This window comes from Pungitius pungitius, chromosome 1, assembly GCF_949316345.1.
Source record: "Pungitius pungitius chromosome 1, fPunPun2.1, whole genome shotgun sequence".
NCBI classification, from domain to species: Eukaryota; Metazoa; Chordata; class Actinopteri; order Perciformes; family Gasterosteidae; genus Pungitius; species Pungitius pungitius.
Genome location: NC_084900.1, coordinates 4,388,248 through 4,409,111, shown reverse-complemented (window position 1 = coordinate 4,409,111; position 20,864 = coordinate 4,388,248). Strand labels below are relative to the sequence as shown.

Below are 20,864 nucleotides of genomic sequence, written 5' to 3'. Positions count from 1 at the left end.
TGCCAATATTGCATATATATTGTTATATATATTGTTTTTTTCTTCTTTTTTTTCCATTTTTTTTTTTTAAACTTCTTTTAATGACATACAACTTTGAGCACGATCTGGAGCTGCAATATGTACAAAGAACAAAACTAACGTATGTTATCCGACCAAAAAAAAAAGAAAAAAAAAAAAAAAGAACCGTCGTCCCCTTTTCGTTTTGACGTTATTGCTAAAATGTTACAAACGGCACGAGTTTCTACCATCAGCAACCCTTTGAGCTCCGAGAGCACTACCACGAGGACACCTCACTGCTCACTACCACGTCACAGCGCGATGACGACACAGGAGGGGAGGGACACTCCAAATGTACAGACATACACACGGGGGGGAGAGGGGGGGAGAGGGGTGAAACGTGTGAGCGAGGTCAGCGCTCCGTGCTGCAAAACAGCCGCACAGGAGGGCGCCATGCTCCCCCCCCCCCTTTTTTTTTTTTTTTTTTTTTTTTTTTTTAAAGATCTGTTTAAAGCTGCCTCTCACTCTGCCCTGTTTTGTTTAGCAGTGCATGAAAACTGACATTATAAAAAAAAGACATTTGGCATATTAGAGGATACATACATTGTTCAGAGCTCATTATATAAAAAAAGAAAAGAAAAACCAACAAGAACAGCTGCTTTTGAAGAGAGTAAAAACAAACATGACGCACAAAGAGAAAGTTGAGATATTTCCTGTTTCAAGCATCACTAATGAGACGGCGTTGTGTTTTTTTTTCATTTCCTCCCTTTGTTGTTTAATACAGCGTGCTTCCTCAACCAGGCGTGTAACATTTTATTTGACCCCCCCCCCCCACCATCACGCCCCTTTTGACAATGATACGCTCCCCTCCTATGAAATAGACCTGTAAACCAGATCAGATTGTCATGGCGACACCTTTTGAAAACCATGCATCACGCCGCCCCCCCCCCCCCCCCCCCCACCACCACACACACACACATCAGCCAATGCAAGACGAGGGAGGGGGGGGGGGGGGGTTGATGCTAAGGCTATGTGTGTGTGTTGTTGTTGTTTTTTGAGCTAATAGAAAAAAAACGCTGGCGTGAAAAGTCTAGCGTAAAGATGGCGTGGCGTGCCCCCCCCCCCCACCCCCGTCCGGCAGAGTAAAGGGTTCAGGTCGACCTCGGCGGGCCGTAACGTCCACCGGAAGAAGGAGAGAAAGAACCCCCCCCACCCCCAGAGGCAGCACGGGCAATAATGCACTTATCTTTTTGTCTGTTGTTTGACATAAGACTAAGGGGGAGGGGGGTGTGTGGTGGGGGGGACACACACACTTTGTACCAATAATTTAAAAAATATCAATATTACAATATAAAACATTTAACATTAAAGACCGACAGGTGGGCGAGGGGGGCATAACTTAATCCTTTTTTATTGTTTTTTTTTTACAATGAAAGGGGGGGAGGGGGGGGGCAGGCAAATCCTTTTTTTGTTCCTATTTCAAGGGTTTGTTGTTGGTAGGACATTCAAGTTGACAGTACTGTTTGTTGGGAGGTGCGTACAGTCGGACTGTAAACACACAACGATCCCGTTTGGAAGACGGCCTCAACTTCTTCTTTCCTTCTCCTCCTTTTCTTTCTGGGGGGGGGGGGGGGGGGGGAGCAGTTAAGAACACAAGCTGAAATGGAGCGAGTCAGACTCAATGTTCCATTACAGCGACCACATACGACAGTTACACACGCGCACACACACACACACACGCACACACACTTTGCTGGCTGGTGAACTAGTGCTCAGGCGGACAAAAAGGGAGAAAAAAACAACAACAACATGAAATGACCTGTACAATATTGCTGTTCTGTTTGAAAACGCACATCTTCAATAACACACATTTAGAAGGCCTTTATACTCCTACAGGAGACGCAGATGAGTGCAACTACTCGGACAGTGAGTTCAACAACGCACACAAGCTAATAAACCACAGGAGATCTCTTTTCTTTGTTTCTTTGTTTGTTTGTTTCTCGTCGCGGTCGTCTTAAAAAAAGAAGGCTGAAAGAGAGCTCATGACGCTCGTGAGACATTGTACCAAAAAGTGGAGGAAAAAAAAGGGGTGCTGAGCACCGCATGAGAATAAAAAAAAAACAAAAATAAAAAAAAGGGCTTTATTTTACTTGTACAGCGAGAAAGAGGAAGGCCGAGAGAGTCCCTCCGGAAGGCTGCGTTTGCATGAAAAATAGGTGAAGTACTCGTTTTTTTTGTGTGTTTTTGTTAAGATTATCATTAAGGCCACATTCAAATTGAAGAAAAAAAAAAAAAAAAGGTGTCCCGCCTCTACCCGGAAGACGCCTCGGTCAGTTCCACTGGGCGACGATGCAGGGAATTAAAGATATGTGAGCGCTCAGGACGCACAGCATCTAAGGCGGTCCTTGGAAGGCCCCCCCCCCCCCCCCACCATGCTTTTCTCCATTGTTTGTGGGTGCTGTGCGGACGCGTCAGACGTACTGACGTGGATGCGCTTCCCGTTCTTTCCAAAGAGGAGACATAGCGCACACAGAGTATTGCAGGCAAGGCAGAGGCGTTGCTTAAAGCTTTTCTTTTTAAAGACTTCATTTAAAAAATAAAAACAATGATGAAACATAGGCCCTCTGAGCCCCCCCACCCCCACCCCCCCTCCACGCAGACACACACACACACAAATAAAAACAACCTTTGCTTATGAAAATTATCAGTTCAGGCTTTTTGTTTTTTTTCCTCAAAACAGAAGAAGCAAAGAGTGTAAAAAAAAAAAAAAAAAAATTAAAAAGAAGTTCAATCCGAGGACTGCAGAACAGGCGTTTGTAGTGAGGTCACATACTGGTTGGGATTTTGGACCTCAAAGGGGGGGGGGGGGGCTGTCAGAGGAAGAATAGAAACTATTTGGTAACAAAAGTGTACTATATGTTTAATACAAAAAAGGTATGGAGAAAAATGTACCTTTACTAAAGCTTATACAAGATCCTTGGTCCATAAAAACTATGTTATGTCACGTTCGATGTGTCCCTTCCGACAACGACACACCCGCAGATCAAAAAGGGAATAATTACTGAACAAGTGGAGTGGGGGGGGGGGGACGAGGAGGAGGGGGGATGAAGAGACTTTGTTCCTTTTCGCACACGGTGGATGTTTTGTTGTCGTGGTTCACGCAGAAAGGCGCCCGCGGGGGGTTTTTCCCATCGTTCCAACAACACGGGGACTGGGTAGGCTGGTCCCTAAGGTAACCGGGGTTAGGGTGGGGGTGGGGGTGTCAAGGAGCACCCTCCTCGCTTACTCTCTGGTAACGTCGCTCCCCCAGATTTCCCTCGCTTGCGTTTGCCTCATTTCTTCTTTTTTTCTTCCTCTTCTTTCTCCACTTCGGCTTTTTTGTATCCAAAAAACAATTAACACGCAGCACTTTAGAGTAAGTCAGTCTTTGTGTTTCACCCCCCCCCCCCCCTCTTTGTCTCTGTATACCTTGCGGGTTACATTCGCTCTCTCAAAGCATATCGTATGGAGCGGGCGGGCGCCCCGCCCTCCCCCCCCCTGCCTGCGTTAGGAGACCACGGCGGCGGCGGAGGACGAGGACGTGACCCCCCCGCCGGAGGTGCTGTTGGGGCCGTACACGCCGCCGGCCTCCTGGCTGCCGCCGTCGCCGCTGCTGCTGAGCAGGCTGGAGCTGCCGGCCCGCAGGATGGCGCCGGCGGCGCTGCAGTGGGGGCGCGGCCCGGGCTCCGGCGTGTAGGTGAAGGTCAGCGTGGTGGAGTAGATGATGCCGTCGTTCCTGACCAGCGTGACGGGCACCTGGACCGGCTGCCGCACCCAGCGCCAGCCCTCGCGGAAGGCCGAGATGTCGGGCACCACGCACAGCATGCTCTCCGCACACCTGGGGGGGGGGGCATAGGCAGTCGGTGTTAAATATGGTTTCCTTACAGCAATAATGTCTCTACACAAAAGATATTGGAAGGGTCACGGATGTGTGGAAAGAAAGCCTGAAAATTGATAAGATCCCATTTTCTAATTTAAAATGTAATGGCCCACCTTTGTCCCTGTTTTAGTCCGTGCCCAAAATCCTGCTCCTGCCCTGACTCTGGCTGTAATGCTTGCCGGGTGGTACTGATAAACACATAAAATATATATTACATCTATAAAGCTGAGGTAATGGCTTTTTACAAGGATGTAAGGCTGCAGCACCTTCCCCCTTAAAGGGTTTTTGGCTCGCGCGAAGCAAAAACAACCGCTGGACGTTACGCGGGACATTTTTTTTTTGCCATTACTCATTCAAACGGTCTGACAGGAGAGTATTTTTAAAAGCTTTCGTTCATTTAAATTACACCGCTAACTTATTCATACCTCCATTAGAGGCATTACCTACATTTCTCTACGACTGCACGGCCGCTTATTAAAATCCCCGAATCCGTCCTAATCGACAATTTGCACGTCAACAAGGACAAAGAAAGAAACGCGCAGAGGACGCAGAGAGGACACAGAGAGGACGCAGAGAGGACACACCTGTACATTGTCTCAGCCTCGATTTCTCCGAACCAGACCCGCAGGTTTGGAGTGAAGTTCTGCCCCGTCAGCTCCAGCATGGCCACGTCGCCTCCGCCGTTCAGCTGCGGAAACGAAGGAGATCACCCTGATTATAGAAAAGGCATAAAAAAACAAAAAAAGATGGACAGTGGGGCGGGGGGGGGGGGGGGTGGTTACCTGTAAACTCTCTACCACAGGCACGGGGGTGACAGGCGAGTGGACGGGGCCCATGCCCTCGTAGAAGGTGTATTCAGCCTTGTCCGTGCTGATGATTGTCCAGGAGGCGCCGTCGTTGATCATCTCCTTGTTTGGTTCCTTTGGGCATGGGGTGGCCTGCAGGAGGGAGGAGCAGGAAGGGGGGGGGGGTGTCAGGACGCTTAGTGCACATCTGGCGCAGACACACATACACAAACGAACGCACCACCGTGCCATTCTAAAGCACTTCCATTTTTGTAAGAGAACAAAGAGGCGAGACACTAACTTGAAACTGGATGATCCTCTCCTGGGAAAGGCACAGGTACATGCGCTCCGTGTCCTTCAGGTAGAAGGCACACTTGTGGAGCTGGGAGACGGGGTCGTCGGCGTCCAGCAGCGCCGTCTGCTTGTCCACTTTGCGGATGATCTGCCAGGGGGGGGGGGGATTCAGTTGGTGCTTAATGAAGTGACGTCTGCAAAGCTCGGTCTCCTCTCAGAGGAGGTAAATGGGTCACGTTCATTTTCATGTTAATCCACTCGGGGAAACCCACTTTATGTTTTGTCGGCGATGGTTAAATAAGAGGAAGATGGACGGAGCCACTCAGACGCAGAAAAAGAGAAACGTGTTCCTTAAATGATCGTACCGGCTGATGCTGTGAACCTACTTCTGTTCCTTCTAATCTCAAGTTTTGTGTCTCTTTACCAGTCGGGGCAGCGCCATGCCGGTGACGGAGCACACCAGCTTGACCGTCTGGCCGTAGTGGATGTAACCGTCTCTCACAGTGAACTCTTCTCCTTCTGACTCCTCGTCATCCACTAAAAAGAAAGGAAAGACAAAGTCAGCGCTTTGGCAAATAGACCCCCCCCCCCCCCCCCCCCTCATCACTGCCACTCAAACCGACATCAAGTCGCTCAGAGACGCCCCCCCCCCCCCCCCCCACACACACACACACACACACACACACACACACTCCGGTGGACTTACGCAGGTGGATGTAGAAGGCGCCCCACTGCTGGGAGCTGGCGTGGAAGTTGCCCCCTCCCACGTGTAGGTAGCGCGTGCTGACCGTCTGGGACCGAAGGCGGTTGAACAGCGCCACCTTGGTCCCCGACGCGATGCACACTGTGGGGGAGGGAGGAGGGGTGGGGGGCGACACACACACACACACACAGACGTGTTAGCGCTCGTTGGTTATCTCAGCGGACGAGGTGATGTGCACCGATGCAGGAGCTTGAGGGGCTCTTGAGTGAAGCCACGGCGCCCTCTGGTGGTCGGAGGTTTAACTTAAACGCTTCTTAGCAATCATAAAGAATACGGGTAATGATGATAAAAGTCAAGCATTTACAGGTGTAATAAAAAATATATATGGGAATAAAACACACCGAAATACGTGAATGAGTCATTTAAAAATCCAAAACTCTTTTCAAATCCGTGTGCTCTGACATCTTATAAGTGACTTCTTTCCCGTTTTGTTTGGACTTTTTCCCTTTTTCTGCCATCTTTTTATTAAAGAAATTCAGAGCCCTTTCGGTTAGAACACCCAGTTTGGCAAGTCCATGAAGTGAGTAGAAAATAACTTGTTAAATGAAGGATGTCCACAATTTACACATTATACAACTTTCATGTACCGCTGCCAGGGATCCATCTCCATAAAAATGGATTTGCCTCAAGACTGTACACACATTTCTGCACACAGACAAAGAGTCCCAATGAATCAGCATCCCCACATGAAAAAAAAAAAGAGGGCACAAACTCACGGTCTGCGTTTTTCAGCGACTGCTTCTTTTTGGAGGGCTTGGAGATGACTTTGATCCTCTTGCTGAGGAAGACACCGATGTCCGCGCTGTTGCCGTAGAACATCTTGACGGACAACATGAAGTGCTTTCTCTTGTCGGAGTCGGATATGTACAAGGTTTTGGCTGTGCAATAGTTCTGAGGGCGGGACGGAGAGAGAAGGACGGCAATCAGAACACGTTAGATTCTCTTTGATGCTCCTGTTGCAAGTGACTCATTCCCGGGAAAAGATGCACACACACACACACACACACACACACACACACACACGACAACTCAGCTTAGGTTTCTTTTTCTTTTGGTTACATATTTGTCATCAGTGTCAACAGAGGACTCCCTCAAATGCTCAGGCTGCCAGTGTCATTACTGTAAAGAGCCTGGAGGGAAAGGTGTGCTGCTGGGTCAGCGCCGTGTGAGCGACGGCGTGTCGTTGTGTCGCAGAGTGACACCGTGTGTGTGTGTTGTACCTTTCCCTCTAAATTAAGCTGCTGCATTTCTTGGTCGCTGTTGCCGATGCCGATGAAGGCGCAGGGCTGCGACTCCTGCTCGGAGCAGCCGTCCCGCTCCATCTGCTCCTTCTTTTTCTTCCAGCCGCTACCCATCAGGTAAACGCATGGAGGGGGGCAGAAGAACCTGAACACACAAACACACACGCACATAAATATATCTATACCCTTATAAATAGATTAATAGTCAGTTTTCTCCATGGGAGATTCGATTCACCACCACTAACATTTTCAGTTTGATATTGTAAATAGTTCTGTGACTTTAAGATCAACTTCTACCTTATTTGTCCAAAGGGAGAGTGGCTAAACGGTAACATCATATTACTGAAAAGTACATTTCCGAGGAGGCAGAGCAATGGTGGAAACAGTCCGGCCGTGATGTTTGAACTGAGAGAAACCGACTGAAGCGCCATGTGCATCCATCGATTCCCGCCAGCAGAGGGCGGAGCAGCGCCGTGAGAAGGCAGAAACCGGCACCAACACGTTGTTTGTGTACAACGCGACTCGCTCTCTCCTTCATGCTGCTTCTTGCTCCGCTCTTTGCATCCACATTGGCATCATCGGATGCACCCTCATGGCCCCTCCCTCCCTGACTGACTGATCAGGCGAAACTTCACTTCTGCCTCTGCGGGTGTTTTGTCTACTTTCGCCGGCTATAAAAAGACAGAAAAAGGAAGAGCATTCTCACTGCGCCCCCACTTTCTCGGGCGCTCTGCTTACGCGGCATGCAGATCTGACCGGCGGTGCGAGACAGACAGGGAGCATCATGGGTTTTGTCTGGAAACCTGTGTGTGTGTGTGTGTGTGTGTGTGTGTGTGTGTGTGTGAGGTGAACACAGTGCTTCTGCCTCAGACACCGAGTCCTTTTGCAAAGAGGATGCACACAAACGAAAAAACCTGGCTGATTCTCCCCCAACAGGGGAGGCCTGATGAGAACGCAAGCAGCTGCTGCAGCTCGGCCAAGAGAGCCGCCGGCAGGGGCTAGGGAGTGGGGGGGGGGGTGGGGGGAGGGGGGGTAAAAAGGTGAGAGCAGAGATACAGGAAGGGCTTACAGGAAGAACTTCCAGAAGAGGGGCGAGAGAAAAAAAAAAGGGGATCACTGAGAAAAGAAAGCAACACTGAGACCTGCGCGTTCTTGTCCTTGAATTCTACTGAATGCTCCAGGGTTCCACACGCCCCACCCCCCCCCCTCCCCCGGTGAGATTTATCTCCCCTATTCCCTTCGCTGCTCCCCCCTCTCCCTGCTCCCTTTCCTGCCGCCCTGCTGCGGCCTTCACCTGGACGTCGCTCCTCATTTCCTCCTCTGACCTCTGTTTGATACGGGAGGTCAGAGGGGTCGAGGTACCCACGCTGCACCGGGGCAAGCCGCAATCTGTGTTCTTCAGCCACTCCTCGGGGGGTGGGGGGAGGGGGGAGGGGCATGCGTCACCTGATGCTTCATGACGGCAATGGGCTCTAAAGCGGGGAAACTGCCTTTTTAAATCACTTTCCACCTTACCTTCTCTTAAATCAAACATCTTCCCAGCCAATACACCCCCCCCCCCCCCCGAGGGAAACCTCAGTGAATGCAACGCCCCAGGAAAGAGAAGAAGCTGCCCTCCGTCTCTCACTCACCTTTTCTCATTGCCGTAGGATTTCTGTGCAACTTTTGCGTGCAGGATCATGACAGTTTGGTCACCTCGCTCCTTCAGGTAGTTCCTCATCGCTTCTCTGCAACATGAAAAGAGGGGAGAGGGGGGGGGGGGGGTTAACGAGCTGATTCTGCAGTCCGATTAGGCAGGGGCGTTGTGCATTGTCGAGCAGGTCTTTTTAAAACACTTTAGCGTGAAGGGGAGAGAAAAAAAGAAAAAGAAAAAGAAAAGAAGGAAGAAGAAAAAAACCCATCGTGTGAAGTGTGGAACGAGAACAGAAACACACTCGGTAGACTCGCGGCGACCTCTGGAAAACCTCACAGCTTGCTCGCCAAAAATGCTCCGTTCTCCCCCAGCTGGGTCCGTTTGAGGGACAGTGAGGAGCACAGGGCGGAGGGGGGGAGGAGGTGGTGGGGGGGAGGGGGGGGTGAAGAGAGAAGAAGGAAAAAGAAAACACCACAGCTGAAAAAAAACGAAGAAAAAAAAAAAACCTACAGAGCTGAGCTCACCGGCAAAGACTCCTCATATCGAGTTGAAATGTTTCACTGCAACCACACACACACACACACACACACACACACACACACACACACACACACACACACACACACTTTACATCATCTTCATTTTTGTGGGACTGGTTGGAGCCTAAATGTCCGAAATGCAGGGTGTGTGTTTGTGTGTGGGGGGGGGGGGGGGGGGGGGGGAGAGTGTATCAAAGGTCGCCGCTTGGATGCACAATTAACACGCACGGACATCAACACACGCACCCTCCCCCCCCAACCCGACCGGCGCACACGCACAGATGCCAGTGACACCTGACACGCAAGGCTCGGGTTAGCCGAGGCTTTTGTCCTTGAGAGCAAGAGCCCCCCCCCCCTGTCTGTTTATTAATTTCCTGATGGGCAGGGAAGTGACAATTATTTCTCAGGCCTTAAAGCTGCGATTTCCGAGTGAGAAACGGCGACGGCCCCGATCCTCGAATTCCAAACTCTTGAGGCTGATCCGATGCCGTCTGATACCGTTTACAGCCACATGGAGAAAGTTATTTTCTTCTCCCAAATACAGCGGAGAAAAAAGAAAAGAAAAAAAAGAAAAGAAGAAGTTGCACACAACTCTTGCCCCTTTTAAAAAGTGGCGGTAATTCAAAAATCTGTGAGACTTTTTCCTCGTGCACATTAAACGATACGACCTTTCACCATACACACCGCTGCAGAGATGCATAAAAAGACACACAAGCCCTGTAAATATGTCAATGTGGTACAAAGGGGAGAGGCCTGGCGAGGACGAGGACGGGGACGGGGGGGGGGTGGGGGGGGAAATCCGGGGCTCTGAGATAATAAAAAAAAAAGCGCCTGCAGAAGAGCGGAACGCGAATGTGTGGCGACACAGCAAATGCACAAAATGCCGAGATAGTCGCACACTTGTGTGCACCTTTAGTGGCTACATGTCTCTTTTTAATGCATCTAATCATCTCGGACAATGAGTGGGCAGTAAGAGAGAAAAAGAGAGATTTGAGGGAGGAATAAGAAGAAGAAGAAGTGAGAGCGGCAGGGACCAGCACATTTCAACTTCCTGTGCAAGGGTGCAGACACACAGTCATTAATGTTGGATATTGGTATGACAACAAAGCAGCAACAACGACTCAACTAAACCTACAAAAAACGGGAGAAAAAGACAAAATAGTGCAAACTGGGAAATCAATGCCCAGGGACGGGAAGTCAGCATCGTGAGCATTTTAATCTGGACCCGATCACGTGTACTTTAACCAGCCAATAAAAAGAAGCGATGCATCTACACCGAAAAATAAATAAAAAAACAGTCATCAGCCGAACAAGACACACGCAGGTTATTTAGGACAAATAGAATAGAATAAAAAGAGGGGGGGGGTGGTTGGAGCCAAACAAGCAGCACTCTGTAGGCTTCATCTTTTTTTGCCACGTTATTAATTAACATCACTCAGTAAATGCGAGTAAGACGAGACGAAGTAGAGACAATGTGAAGTGGGGGTACAAAGAAGAAGTGGAAATCCATGACAAAAATGTGCCAGACAGACTTACAAGAGACAAATATTAAACAGCCGGCACTACGGGGGGCATAGTGTGTATGTGTGTGTGTGTGTGAGAGAGGATGGGCTAGGCTAAGCCAGGCTACAGATGCAGCGGAGCAGACGGGCATCTGTCCGTACATCTGCCACAGCGTCTACAGCGAAGCGGTGCTGTCACATGACCCCCTGTGAACACACGCAATGGAGGGGCACACAAAAAAACACACACACACACACACACACACACACACACACAGCCGTGCATTGTGAAATAGCTCAATTAGGACGATCAGATGGAGATCAGCGCTCGCCCTGGTGAATCACAAAAGAACACATCCGTGGGGTGTGTGTGTGTGTGGGTGTGTGTGTATTTGGTTGAGACGTTTACGGTCAGCTGCTCGGCTTCTTTAAATCTGGGAGCGAGGTGACTACCTGAGAGCCTGTCGCGTGCTGCAGGTCTGACCTCCAGAAGGCCCTTGTGGGCCTAAAAGAAAAAAGGATCTTACTCTTAGCGCTGATGTTTTTGTTAAAGACATTAGATGCTTTTGTTTTAACCTCTGAACAGTTTTTCCATCTTTTACTCGTGATGATACTCATTAATGAACTCGTGATGATAATCATTAATGACGTGTCTCCTATCAGACTCCCAGGTGGAGGAGCCTTCCTGACCGGTCGGACCTACAGGACCCAGAGCTCCGGCTGCTCCATCGCCATGGTGATGCCTGTCACATTGGGTTGATGAATGCTATGCGTAGCGGCGGGTGTTTCCATGACAACGGGAATAAATCCACTTGATGTTTTTTGATTGTGACTGTTTTACCGCCAACAGTCGACTGCTTTTGGAAGGATTTCTCAAACACCCGTGTGCGGTCTACACACAGGACGACGTGCAAATACATGACAACAAAACCCGTTATGGGGTGACGACACACACACACACACACACACACACACACACAAACACGCGCTCACCTCGTTAGGCGCAGTGGCTGAGGCCGCTCCCCGAACTTCCTGCAAAGACAAAGTGAGAACACAACTTGAGTGAGCTGGTTATCAACCACAAACACACAGACACACACACACACAAACACACACCGTGAGCACCGAGTGAGTACTGCATTGCATGGCGGTGCACGCGCACACACAGACACACACACACGGCACAAATGAAGGCCAGCGACATGACACATCACATCTTTATTCAAACATTTTTAAGAGCTTATGTCTGAAGTGCAACGAGCCGATGACCCGGTATTCCTAGACGGCGCTCGGCACGTGAAGGCCGCGATAAGGCGGCGTGCACGGCTTGAGATTACAGCAACCGCACGTACTTGCTGAGGTTAGCGGGGGGTTTTTTTGCGACCTGAAGCTCTGAATGTGTCAGAAGTCGTTTGACAAAGGTGTTCTGAATCCGGCAAAATCAAAAAATACTTGCAGCCAAAAGCACATCATTATGAGTTTTTAATGGCATACGACCAGCGATATAATAAAAATGACCGGGTTTGGACAAAGCACTGATTCAGCAGTTTTCTTTCCCCTCACTTAAGAATGCTTTGAACTGCTCATTCGAATCCACACCACATGCCTTCACTGGCGACAAAGACCCTCTCCCAAACAAAGCGTGCACGGCTGACAGGCCGACTTTGACCTTGCGATGCGGTCATAACACATTACACAGCCATCGGGTGCATGCGGCGAGGAAATCACACGTGGAGAAAAAGGCCGCCCGCTTGCGACACGCTTCACTGATGCGGTGTGATGCGCACGACCTGTTGAGAAGAGTCGAGCAGCCCTTGGTTTTACTACATATTATGGACTTTAATAAAGTGCATTCTTAGCTCTTGATCTTCATCCAGGTCAGTTAGCTTCACTTTAAAGTTCAGTTTTTACAGATTAAAAAAACAAAAAAGAAATGCGCTCAATTCCAGAACCGAGAATCAAGTGAGAACTATTGTCATGATTGACTCATGCGTTGAGTAACAACAGTAAAAGTACAAAACGACTAAAGCAATTACCCCGCAGAACAAGGAGTCGTATTCAAAAGTCCCAAAGATTCCGATATAAATCAACCAAGCACCAAATCCTGAAAGTGTGAAAGAGTGAATACAGCTGCCGATCGATGACATCGAGTACCTGCCACCGCTCCTGTCAATCATTCTCATATGCATACTCCAAAAGTGTCCAGGCAGAGACAAACTAAAGCACGAATGCATGTGACTCTGCAGAAAAGAGGAAATAACGGCAGAGATCTACGAGCTTTCACTCATATTATCAGGGCCTTAATAGCTGTGTAGGATGTGCAGCACGCTTCCATACGTCTCATGAGCCGTCCATAGACACGGCTAACCTGTCACTCGGGTTAAAGGGTTGGGGTTTTTTTGGGGATGGAGAAGAGGGGGGGAAGGATTTAAAGAGGGGATGAAGGTCTGGAGAAAGCCTGATTGGCGCGGGAGGCAGAAGGAGGGGGGGGGGGGGGGGGGGGGGTGGAGGTGGAATAATGGGAAAGGAGGGCAATCAATAAGGTTCCCACAGTGAAACACTGATGCCTCAGCCGGCTAATGGATTCCAGACGCGCGCCCCCCCCCCCCCCCCCCCTAAACCTCCTCCCCTTCCTCTGCTGCAAACCGGGGATCGCGATAGCGGGCAAGGAGACTGCGGCTAAAGTGAGGGGCGAGATTAAAAGGCGTGGATGGCGTGCCGGGGAGAGAGCAGAGGGAGCCATTCGCAGAGAGGAGGTGCAGCACTCCCGGCTTCATTTGCTTTATTTGTGAAACATCTATAGTGGAGAAAAAAAAAAAAGGGGGGGGGGATTTGAAGTAGTGAAAAAAAGGCGGTTGTATGTGTTGGCTTTTGCAAGTTCTGTGAAGAAGGGAAGAAGAAGAAAAAAGTGGTGTTAGTGTCGCCTCGTCGAGCTCCCTTTGACACACTCACACCAAACAGAGAAGGGGACCAAACACAGGAAACCACAAAAGGTAGCGCTGCAGAGGCAGAAGAGGCTGCAGCATCCGCAGGGTGTTGTTTATTTGTTTGTTTGTTTGTTTTCACGCCGCTCCGAAGTGACTCAACAAGCAACCTCCAATATTGAAATGAGTGGAAGGCTTTTCTAATGTCTTCCAACACTTTGTTTAACATGCATTTAACAAAAATCATCCCATATGTTTAAACCAGGTCGACGATTACGGCCCTCGAGTGTCAAATCCAAAATCTGCAGCCACGACGCGAAAACAATCCCCTTCCTGCAGCTTTGCTGCTTACGGCATCCAAAAATACAAGAATATGGGGAAGTAATAATTATAATTCCAGTAGATTATGTCAAACCGCCGGTAGATTTATGAAGTTAAACCAGCTTCCCCTTTCCTCCACCATCAACTCTGCAGCACTCGCATGCATCAAAAGAATCATTTGTGTTCACGCTACATTGCAAAATAAATAAATAAAAATGCAAGGAGGCGGTGGATATTTTGATACGGAGGAATCCTCTTGTTCACGGAAAGAAAGAAACATAAACAAAAATCATGTCTACAGGCAGATATTTTGGCTCAGGTTCATAACTAGTTTTGGGCTACAAGTTTTTCCCCCAAAGCTTTTTTTTTCTGGTCTCACTGCAGGTATAAAATGCCTTAAGAGATTGACTTCATACAGGTAGGGCCATTCTCTGCGTACCAGTCCAAACACTTGACCACTTCTTTTCCACTTCTAAGTCACTTGCTTCTATTGCATCATCACTCCCTACAGCATTTATTTGCTTTGCCTTCATTTTGGCCTGCTTGCATTAACCAGTCCGATGTGCGTGACTAAACGAGTTTCCTTTCCCTCTCGCGTTGACGCCTGTTGACCCGCAGCGCCGCGGAGCTCCGGGCTGAAACGTCACAGCCGATCGGTCCTCCGGGAGGTTTCCCAACAAGCCGAGACACAAAGCAAATAATCAAGCAGCGGGGGGCGGCAGCTCGTTCCAATCAGAGGGAGGTCAAGTCGAGGTGCTCGCGAGGTAACAGACGCCAGGTTGCTCCAAATGGTTATGTGGCAGTGGATGAACGATGGAATGTTTACCTCGCTGACTCCTCACATTGAAACATGGGTCCTATTAAAGTCGCTGTCACGCAAGCCGACGTCAGCGGGACAGTTAACCCCAACCTGCGCGTTGGGGGTGGAGGGACAACCCCAGGGGCTCCACTTGTCTCTCTGACAGGTTGTATGACACGTAGAAGTGTGAGGCGGGGGGGGGGGGGGGGTGAACCCGGCCTGACGTTCACACTGGGATGTGTTTGACAGCCGTGACTGACAGCCCAAACGGTACGGGTGGAGAACACACACGAAATCCCGCACGAGAAGAAGAAAGAAAATGGAAAATACACACCGTGACGTGACCTCTCAACACAAAGCGCGTTTTTTTTGGTACACCTCTGAGCAAAAGTTGAGTTTTCCCAAACTTTTTCCATTCCGCGGTAACGCCCCCCAGTTGCCGCAGTAACAAGCTCTGAGAAGACATTGGTCAAAAAGACATAAAAAACGTTGTCATCAGTCTGTGGCGGTGTGAAAATAACAGTCGACACCTTTGGCTGAGCGCTTTCATGTTTTGTCTACATTTCAGAAAGCTAAACACACGTCTATCGTTTGTGGACTCAATCACTGGCTCCCCCCCCCGCCCGGGGCCAGAAAGACACCACAGGCGCCAGACGCCGTCACTCACTCATATGCTCAAGGTCAAAGGGTGAGGGTTTGACCTCCGAGGTCAACTGGCAGGAAGCGGTTTGGCGAGGGCGTGGCCCAATCATACGGAGATGGGTCTGCCCCCTCAAATAGACCTGATGTGATGTGAGTGTATATATATATATAAAAATAAAAGGGTTGGGATGAGGGATCAGGCCCATAAAAAGTAAAAAGGTGTCAGCTCCCCCCCCCCCCCGGCCTGAGGGCCTACAGCAGGCACCACAACGCCTCATTATCAATGCGCTCACAACGAATACATGGACTCTGCTAGAACACGCACAAAGGCAGATTCATTGTTATCAGCATATGTCCACAATACAGGAAAAGGTGTGTAGGAGTGCGTTGATGCTACGGCCATCCGGTCAGGTGCACCTGTCAGCGAGCCTGTTATTGACCAGACACAACGAGTAGAGCGACGTTACGGGCAAACCTGTTGCAGAGCTTAAGGAGGAGTACCAGTGCTTTTTATTTGATGACGTTTTGAGGCTTTTTCCAGACTGCAGTGAGCAAGAGAAAAAGAAACTGGTTGGGAAATTAGAAATCGGAGCCTGCTGGCTTTCTGAAAAATGAAAAAAAAAAGTACCTGCATACTAATTTAATCGTCACAGCACACGGTGTTATAACACATACATAACACACACACAACAAGCCTAAGCACTGGCCTTGTTTCCCCTTTAACACACGTTCGCTTCGTAAACCACACTGTGTGTGTGTGTCTGCGGTTGCTACGCACACGTCTTTTCAGGCCCGGCGCTGAATCATCGCGGGGAAACCGCCGTCGCCAGGTGGGGCCCCGCTGACCCCGACCCCAGAGTTTGAGGGACTGCTGATGAGCTGTCCGAACCCTCGAGGCAACGTCAAGGACAGGACTCAACGGTGTGTGTGTGTGTGGACGGTTGGGCGGGTCACATCAGTCTGCACTTGCAAGTGGACACACACGTATACACACTCACACAAGGGGCACCAGCTCCATCTGTCTTTGACATGGGAGAGCTTAATGACAGAGGCAGAAAAAGCCTCCCTCTCCCTCTCTCCCCCCTCCATCGCTCTCCCTCCTGACCGCACTCGCCGACATCAATGCTCCTTGCGGACCGACTGTTTTCTAAAAGCTCGTCCTGGCATGCAAATCAATGCGGCCGCTAGACGTACACACACACACACACACACACACACACACGCCATGCAGGGGCCGGAGCATACAACACAACGTTGGGATAGATCCAGCGCACACACACACACACACACAGCATCGGTGCTTGTTCCATCTTTAATGAAGTCTCCTTTGTGAATCCTGCGGCTCTGAATGACGTTCTCTCCACGCTGCCCGTCATCTGGCGCCACCCAGACCTCAGATAACGCATGTCCGACACTTCTGATCAGTTACAGTGGATCTACATAGAGTCGCCCCGCCCTCCGCCGCCTTTAAAAAAATAAAAAATCATTAAAGACGTGACTCTGGGCTGATAAGGGATCTAGAACAGATAGAGCTCGACATGTTCGGTCTGAGTCAGGTTTAATGAGCGGGCTTGTTGCTCTCCGTTCTGAATGACGGATGTCGTGTGAAACCATCAGGAGTGGGGGGGGGGGGGGGCATGAGCACGCCATCCTCCCACCTCACAGAGAGGCTCAGGTTTATCGGACGACTGCAAAAAAATTCAATATAACCTCTAGAGTAGAATGCGGTGCAGCTTCTGCACGTGTGAAAATGGAAGCGACAGGTCTGTATCGGACTGTCAGGGAGGAGGAGAGAGGGGACAAGGAGAGAGGGGACGTGGCGAGGGAGCCTTGAACCCTGAATGAACCAACCAGCCACCCCCTCCCTTTTCTGCTGAGCTGATGACTCACTGTTGGAAGGAGAAGGAACTGAGAACTGGGGGGGGGGGGGGGGGGGGGGGTCAACCGCAGCTACCCTACTGTGGGTGACAGAGAACAGTCGCCGATGGGGGAGCAGGTAGCGGTTTTAGGAGACGTTAGCAGGCATTTTTTTTAAATAAATGCTACAGGTATTACAAAAAGTCATCACTAGTACATATTAGAAAATAAAATGTATCTCACTTTGGCTACAGTACAAAGAAGCACGGATGGATTTATGAACCATAGCAAGGGTTTCCCCACTGATGGTTTCTGTCTGTTTCTTCGTGTTGCAAAGATGGGAATAGCCGAGCACCATTTGGGGAATCAAAGTCAATATCGGTGGTTTGCGTTCAAAAGTGAAAAGTCAGCAGCTATTTCATCCTCAATGGGCCGTCTTGGTTTCAATGTCTGGTTTCAGCTTCTTTTGCTGTTCATTGGACTGAACTGAGCTGCTGCTTTGATGGACATGTTTCATACCTTTCTGACATTTTCAATAAATACATTTTTCAACAATTAGCTGCAGCCCATCTCAGACTAGTATGATCCGTGTCGTTCACCACCTTTAAAAGGATTTTTTTTTAAATGTTGCGGCCTTGAATAGATTGAGCGTGATGGAGGGAGAGGTCTTTCCCTAAAACAGCCCAGACGTGTTAGCATTTCTCCCGCAGGTTGTCCGTAGCAGCTTTAAACACTGATCACACATCTTTTGGTGCGTTTTTCAAAAGTAGCAACGTTACTTCGCAGGGTAACCGGAGGGTTAGCCTCACGGCTAACTTCGCTGGAGCATCCCGGACCGAAGCTGCACCGCCAACGTGTCGGGCCTCACCACACGAGCGGATACGGACGCGAATACGTTCTGCCAAGAAAAATGCAACGTGCCATTTACGTATCGCCACATGCCCGGGGTTAAAGCAACACGCCGAAGCCGTGAAGCCAACAGCCGCCCAAAATTCCGTTCACAATGCACAGAGAGAATTGGCCTCTGCGACGACCTGACTTCCGCTACCCAGGGTCCTCTGCTTCGCCGTTAAAAGAAACCCAGCGCGGTGCAAATTAAGCAGCGGCCCTTCTGGCCGCGTGACAGCTCCGGGCGAACTGACCGCCGCCTTGACCCCGCCCACGGGCCCCAGAAACCACCCAAAAAGAACCGACTGCGCGGCAAACCAGAGACAAAATAAGAATTCCTGGCAGGAACCGGAGAAAACGAGAAGGAGAAGAAGAAAAAAAAGAGAAACGACCTTTAGCCCACAGGCTGCGAGATTATCCTCGGCAAAACCGGACCAAACGCAAAGGCAGCGGCACGCTTGTGTGTCTGTGTGTAGTTTAGCAATGACTGTTGTCTGGTTTCAGTGTTGTTGTCACGATCAGGAAGGGGGGGGGGAGGGGGAGGTTGTTGTTCCTGCTATTTGTTCCTCTTCAAAACATGCCATCTCTTTCAAAATAGTCGGCTCTGTCATTAACAAGACTCAAGCACACACGCACACTGGAGTAACACTATTTGTTCTCAAATGAATATGGTTTGAAACACAACAAAGTGTCAGTCCTCCTGCGGGGGGGGGGGGGGGGGGGAGGGGGGGGGGGGTGAGCATAACATTTAAGCTGGTAAATTGTGGCAAAGCCAAGTTCATTTCTCTGCCAGACACTTGGGTCAGAATATATGCAAACGGTAATAACGCCGTGGGTGACTTTTCAGGATAAACCAGTCAGATGTAGAGAAAACTAACCCTTCCTTCCATGAGCTCATGTGAAACCTCACGTACATTCTTCCGCGGCCCGTCCAGCATCAAGCTGCAAGCCACAAGCGCAAGATGATCAACCACAATGTGAGCTGCTCCGTCTTCCAGAAGGAGAGAAGGGGGGGGGGGGGGGGGGAGGCATTGTTCCCTCGACCGCATTCGACAGACACACGTCTACATTACTTCATTGTGATCCCGAGCAAAGGCCCCCCCCCAAAGAAAATAAATAAATAACTCCTGACGTCAACGGCCACAGGAATGCCACCAGGCGGATTCTTCGTCCGAAGATGCAGAGAGGCTTTGGGAGATAACAACAAGAAGAACCCTCCTCTCTCGCTGTCTTTCCGCTTCGTTATTTCCGCGAGACGCAACACTTTACGGCCCTTCCTGCTTTTACACCTTGTACTCCCTGTCCTCCCAGGTCTACCGCCACTTGTCCCCCCCCCCCCCCCCCCCCCCGGCTTGTGTAAATTGTGGTTTGAAATGACATGTTTTCAATCTTAAAAGAAAAAGAAAATGTGTGTCATTGCAGGCATTGTTTTGGGGGCATAATGACACCCAACCAGGAACCCAGTGTCGTCTTCTTCCCAAACCTGCACTGGTGATAATTAATTAATCAACGAGGATTCATCACGGTGTAAATACCGCCCCGTTGCCATCGGGAGACTTCCTAAGAAGCCAGCGACTGCAACAAGGATACCGGGACATCTCCGTCGGGGAGGTTTCCCCACAGGCTGGAAGCGCTGCTCGCCGCTCCCGTTTTAATCCAATGCAGTCACAGTGGCTTTAAGCCGTGGGAGGCGGCTTGCTGAGGGGCTTTCCCCACACGGGGGGAGGTCCTGTGTGCATTCGTTACCTTCGGAACGGACGGCAGCGAGACCCCAGAACAATGCCTGTGACCCGGCGGCCGAGGGATAGCAAGGCAAAGGATGCGGGCCGGCGCACTGAGGGGAAAAATAAATAAGGCCTTTTCTCTGAAATCTCCTGGAAGCTGAAAAGCTGAGAGCGGCAAAAACACACCAAAGTGTCAGCAGAGTTGGTCTTTTTATAATGTATTTCAGCTGCCCCGACGTAGGGAGCAGGCGAAGGCTTTGAATGAAAGCAAAGGGGTCGGACGAGGACGCCGGGGTCTTCTGAATGAAACATCCTGAATGTGGCAGGACGGCAATAAAACTGCACACACACACACTAGAAACCGAACCGTAACAGCAACAAACGGTGGAGGGGAAGAAGGCGAACGCTCAGGGGTGGGATTCCCTCCGAAAGGGGAGAGCGTTTCTGACGAAGCCCCTCCAAGCACGAGAGGCGGCGCACAGGTGGGAACTTCCCCCCCCTCGCCGTTCGCCCTCGGGCCCGCGTGGCTGTCTTCGCCTAGCAACGCCTGCCGCCAACGAGAGACGTGGGCCTCGGTCAAACATGACGGCGGCCATGTTCTCCTGAAACCGCACAGGCATCAGGTTCACATCAGAATGCTCCGTCCCATCCTCTGCGAAGCAAACAGCTTATTTTGGAAGAGCCACAGGTTTAGAAAAAAAATAGAAAATAAATAAAAGAAGCATGAGCTCAGACTAGCGCATTCCAAGTATTGCACAAGTCAATAAATACACCCCCCCCCCACCCCCTACCCTCCCTCCATGTCGTGTTTTTAGTTTTAGAAATCCAACCCCTTTTTGGGCCCTGGGCTCAGAGAAATGAGGTAACATAAGCCCCTGGAAAGATCACTCAAACGCATCACCAACACAAGGGACTTCCTGTGAAGGGGTGGGGGGGGGGGGGCGTACGTGCTCTGATGGAATATCTGGTTTGTGCACACTTGAACACGTGGCCACAGCACCAAGAGTAAAGACTGGCAACGATCCAAGCCCGAAAA

The 20,864-nt window shown here is 50.1% G+C and overlaps 1 protein-coding gene across 2 annotated transcripts in view; it reads right to left on the bottom strand.

Moving 5' to 3' along the window:
• Window positions 1–1,443: 1,443 nt before the first annotated feature.
• The window catches only part of rbpjb (recombination signal binding protein for immunoglobulin kappa J region b), a 39,032-nt gene continuing 19,611 nt past the window's right edge, over window positions 1,444–20,864 (bottom strand). For both annotated transcript variants that reach the window (XM_062560843.1, XM_037479201.2), the window contains exons 2-11: window positions 11,667–11,705; window positions 8,631–8,726; window positions 6,979–7,144; window positions 6,475–6,649; window positions 5,702–5,839; window positions 5,420–5,532; window positions 5,003–5,143; window positions 4,699–4,854; window positions 4,501–4,604; window positions 1,444–3,874 (exon numbers count right to left, since the gene is read on the bottom strand). In XM_062560843.1, the coding sequence (XP_062416827.1) occupies window positions 3,544–3,874; window positions 4,501–4,604; window positions 4,699–4,854; window positions 5,003–5,143; window positions 5,420–5,532; window positions 5,702–5,839; window positions 6,475–6,649; window positions 6,979–7,144; window positions 8,631–8,719 (1,413 nt within the window). In that variant the 5' untranslated portion in view covers window positions 8,720–8,726; window positions 11,667–11,705 and the 3' untranslated portion in view covers window positions 1,444–3,543. The remainder of the gene's footprint in view (window positions 3,875–4,500; window positions 4,605–4,698; window positions 4,855–5,002; window positions 5,144–5,419; window positions 5,533–5,701; window positions 5,840–6,474; window positions 6,650–6,978; window positions 7,145–8,630; window positions 8,727–11,666; window positions 11,706–20,864) is intronic.